The 4,253-nt window shown below is 37.2% G+C and overlaps 1 protein-coding gene across 1 annotated transcript in view; it reads left to right on the plus strand.

The window, feature by feature from the left end:
- LOC118333987 (trichohyalin-like) overlaps nucleotides 1-2,431 on the plus strand; it is a gene marked incomplete in the record, with an annotated part of 12,326 nt that extends 9,895 nt beyond the window's left edge. The window contains 3 exon segments of the mRNA XM_035669808.1: nucleotides 220-350; nucleotides 444-497; nucleotides 591-2,431. Of these exon segments, the coding sequence (XP_035525701.1) occupies nucleotides 220-350; nucleotides 444-497; nucleotides 591-719 (314 nt within the window).
- Between the last annotated feature and the right edge of the window lie 1,822 nt (nucleotides 2,432-4,253).

Raw genomic sequence — 4,253 nt, forward strand, 5'->3', positions numbered from 1 at the left:
CACTTGTTGCCCTTCTTATTGCCCATATACAGTAACACACTGATGCACAGTGACAGTAAACTTTTACTAAATTGATTGGATTCATTAGTAAGTTCAGTATGCAGTGAGTCCTGTTATATTCATTTATTGTGGTAGAATTTTAAAGTTAAAAGGTTAACACAAAAGGTAAATAAATAGATTAGTGCTGTGCTTGATATTTCTTTGTCCCACCACCTCCAGGAGCTCCAGCTGAGGTTCGCTCCGTTGAGGTCGTCAAAACAGTGGGCCAGAGCAGCCTCATGATTGGCTGGGAGAGGCCGCCGCTTGACGAGCTGGGCTGCAGTAACGGCACATTTGTGTACGGATACAGGGTAGGCAGAGCAAACCACAGCAGGCAGACTTGATTGTGGAAGAGTTATTTCTCTAAAAGCTTCTCTTACTTATTATTTCTTGTCCTCTTTCAGGTGTTTGTAGATGGGGACTTCCACAAATCTGTCATGAGCTCAGCGTGCACCAAGGTATCAATCTCTACCCTGACGCTTAACAGCTTGTATCCTGTTAAACTCAATAACGGCAAAGCATTTACTGCATATTTTGCTTTTTTTCTACAGTGTATTCTGGAGAATGTCGACCTGAGTGGCCCAGTCCACATCAGTGTCCAAACACTGGGCTCTAATGGTCTCAGTTCCAACAGTGCCCACACTATGTACAGGACTTCAGTGAGAACAGAACACCACTGACTCACAGTGTCCTGACTACAGCAACCATAATAGGGGCATACAAGTAAGTAGTAATTTTAGACACTTTTTTCCTACATGTTTAATTCAAATTTATAGGTGTTTTATTATTTTGTCAGTGGCTCTGTAGGATTACAGCAACTTCTTGACGAAAACCTTCTCAGCCAGTGGTTTGAATGGTAAGTTGTACGCAAAAAGTATGGCTGAATATTTTTGTTTTGTTGCATACATTTTATTATGTATGTGAAACGGTTTGTCTTGTGATTACAAATTAAAATTAAAATATGACATTAAAGTGATATAGAATATAGTCTAATATATATTTTAAAAAAACTAAAAGATACCTTTTCAAACCAACATTTGTGATGATCTATTTTCCTCTTTCTCTTCTCTGTCCTGTGTGTCCTGTCTGTCCTGTGTATGTGTGTGTCTGCCCTTCAGTGCACAGCCATCTATAGCCGCAGCCCTCTGAGGGACTGTGCTAACCTCCACCTCAGCGGACAGCGAGGGCGATACCGTCACACTGCTGGGATACCCTCAGGCTCAGGTCAACCAATCAGAAAAACTCATCTTATGTTGTCACTATGAACACCTATGCCTATGAACACGTAGTGACCTGTGGCCGGCCAATAAACCTCAAAACGATTAACTGAAGATGTCAAACACAACCCCATAAGATTCCTGAGAGTTAATCTGCACGTAAAAGCAGGTGAAGATTGATCCGAAGAACTTCCTGTTTTAGAGTCCTGAACACTGGATTCACCTCTCGAATGGATATGACATTGTGAGTGTCTGCCAGGTGAAAGGCCAGCGTGGCTGCCAATCAAACAAATCCTGACAAACTGATTTTAAAAAAAGTGTTACTTCTCTATGAACTAGATGAAGCCAAAATCAATCACAGTGTCACTGTTGGAGGGACGTTTGCATCTGGTGCATATTTTAACACTGTGTTTAACACTGAGAGATCACATGTCATATGGCTTCATCTGCCTCTCTGGACTCTGTGACATTAACAGCTGACTGGGACATTCACTGTATGAAAAGCCTTTTTTTTTTCTTTTCAAAGCAACACACACTGTATAATGTGCCGACGCAACATTGTACCCTGTGGTTATCTTACTTGATTTTTACACATGAAGCCAAATATGAAAAAAAGATGATTCACTCCAAAGACTTATCTGTTTTTTGCTCCTCACAGGTCTACGGGGTTATTTAAACACAGAAGCCAGGTGTTATTTTAAGTTCTGAAATTTGCACACAGTCATTATTGATATCTAGAAGATGAAATTAAAAAAAGAAATTATTACTGATATTTTTTTGTAGAGAATATTATAAAAAATATGCCAATGTATCACATATTTTACGTTTTTGTATGAGTGACACTTTCTTTTTCATACCTAATAGATGTTATGTTTGCACGCTCATATTGTTTTTTTTGTTTTATACAATGTTCACAACACACACTATGATGTTCTTTTGCTACTTTCTGTATGTACGGATGTGGAGTGATCATGGTGCAGCAAAGGTATTTTTCTATTAGTAATTGAAAACATTGATTTCACATTGATTCCTTAACACTATACAGAGAATAAATGTTTATATAATATTAACTGTCATTGCAGTGTATGTGTGTGTGTATGTGAGCCTAGGTTAAAAAAAAAACACTTTTGGTTTACAACTTATGGTTGAAATTGATCCAGAGTTTCAGCAACATGGATAATGCATTTCTAACCAGAGGAAAAAAACATGTCTCCACATTTTGGTGATTAATCAAAAAGGTTTGTTTTTTACTTTTTTACTTTCTACTTCAGCCAAATAAAGCATTTAGATTATCATATATATATATGAGTGAAAATAAGTTTGAGTGATTAAACTTGCTGTGTAGATAATGAATTTTAAAAACTCTTCTTAGCTTTACTACTTTCTATTCAACCATACCTGTTTATTCAACTTCCTTATCATGAACACTAGATGGCAGCCATTCATGGATTACTCTGTGGGTAGTACTGTCTGTCTCTGTCAATGTGTGTGTGTGTGTGTGTGTGTGTGCGTGTGAGAGAGACTAAGTGTGTGTGTATGACTGTATCTAAGTGGACTGGATGATGCTGACGTGAACACAAAGCTCAAGTAGCCTAAAACATCTTAGTGCCTGCTCTCCCATTCAATACAAACCAGGCACAACACCAAAAAATGAAGTGGAAGAAGAAGAAGCATCAGCAGCTTTAAAAAGAAGGTGCTCAATAATCACCTGCAGTGCTCAGCAGCTTTGGGAGGTCCTCCGAGAACGTCATTGCTTGCGCTCAGCAGAAAGAGTACCAGGCGGAGGAGAAAGTGTGTGTTTGTGTGGCGGACGAAGCACATCTCAACTGTCAGAGAACATAAAAACATCTTTTCAACTTTTCTTCTGCTCATTTACCTCTTTTCCTCTCTCTGTTACCACTCCATTTGATACTTTGCAGTGGTGGAAAGTAACTAAGTAGGCTGCATTTAAGTATTTGTAATTTACATAATATTTTCATGTTATATTACTACCATTGCTAGAATTCATTTGAAAATTTTGCACTTTTTACTCCACTATATTTATCTGACAATTTTACTTTACAGATTAAGACTTCAGATAGAAAATATATTGCACTTTTATACATAAAATTACTGAACTGTATATAAAATACTAAAATTACTTCCACATTGACCAACTACAACACTAACATGCTATGTATGTTAATGTAATGTTACTAATTATAATCCAATAATATAACATATAACACACAGGAGCCCCTTTTCTGCATCCTGAGAAATTTAGCTCTCAAGGAAAATACTTTTTGCTAATAATACTTAAATACTTTTAATTAAGTGACATTTCCAATGCAGGACTTATACTAGTTATAGACTATTTAATGTAGGAAAAGCACACAAAGATAAAATATAAAATATCTCATAACTCCATATGAACCACAAATGAGTAAAGCAAAGGTCAGAGATATAAGCCCTAGTGTATCTACTCCAGGATTTTATTAAATTGATTATACTGGATATTAATCATAAAATGTTTTATATCTGCCGTACAATAGTCCAAGATTTCTCAGTACAGAATAATGAAGTTCAGAACTTTGCAGAAACCTTATTGATACTGTGTATGACACCTTGAGGACATCTACAGAAACATTGTCAGCATTAACAGCAGCCTATAGGTTGTAATAGTTTGCATGGATCAAAAATGACATCACTTCATTTATTTAAAAGAATCGGGCGCATTTTTGCTGCACTGTATGTTGAATTTCAAGTTGACTTTAAGATGAACCGTCTACTGTAGTCCTGCACTGCACCAACTAAAGAAGCCTTAATAAAAGCTGCAGTGCAGTTGCTTGAAGCAACTGATAAGTGTAAAGAAGCTCAGCTGGACCCACAGGACTCTCATTACACTCTCCAGGGAGACTCACCTCCATTATTATCACACACTCCAACATATATGATGCACACTCAGTAAAGTAGTGTGTGCATACTGTCTTGTTTACATGGGCTAATGACCTCTGTGTT

This window comes from Morone saxatilis, unplaced genomic scaffold, assembly GCF_004916995.1.
Source record: "Morone saxatilis isolate NCDOM2014 unplaced genomic scaffold, NCSU_SB_2.0 Contig22, whole genome shotgun sequence".
Classification (NCBI taxonomy): domain Eukaryota; kingdom Metazoa; phylum Chordata; class Actinopteri; family Moronidae; genus Morone; species Morone saxatilis.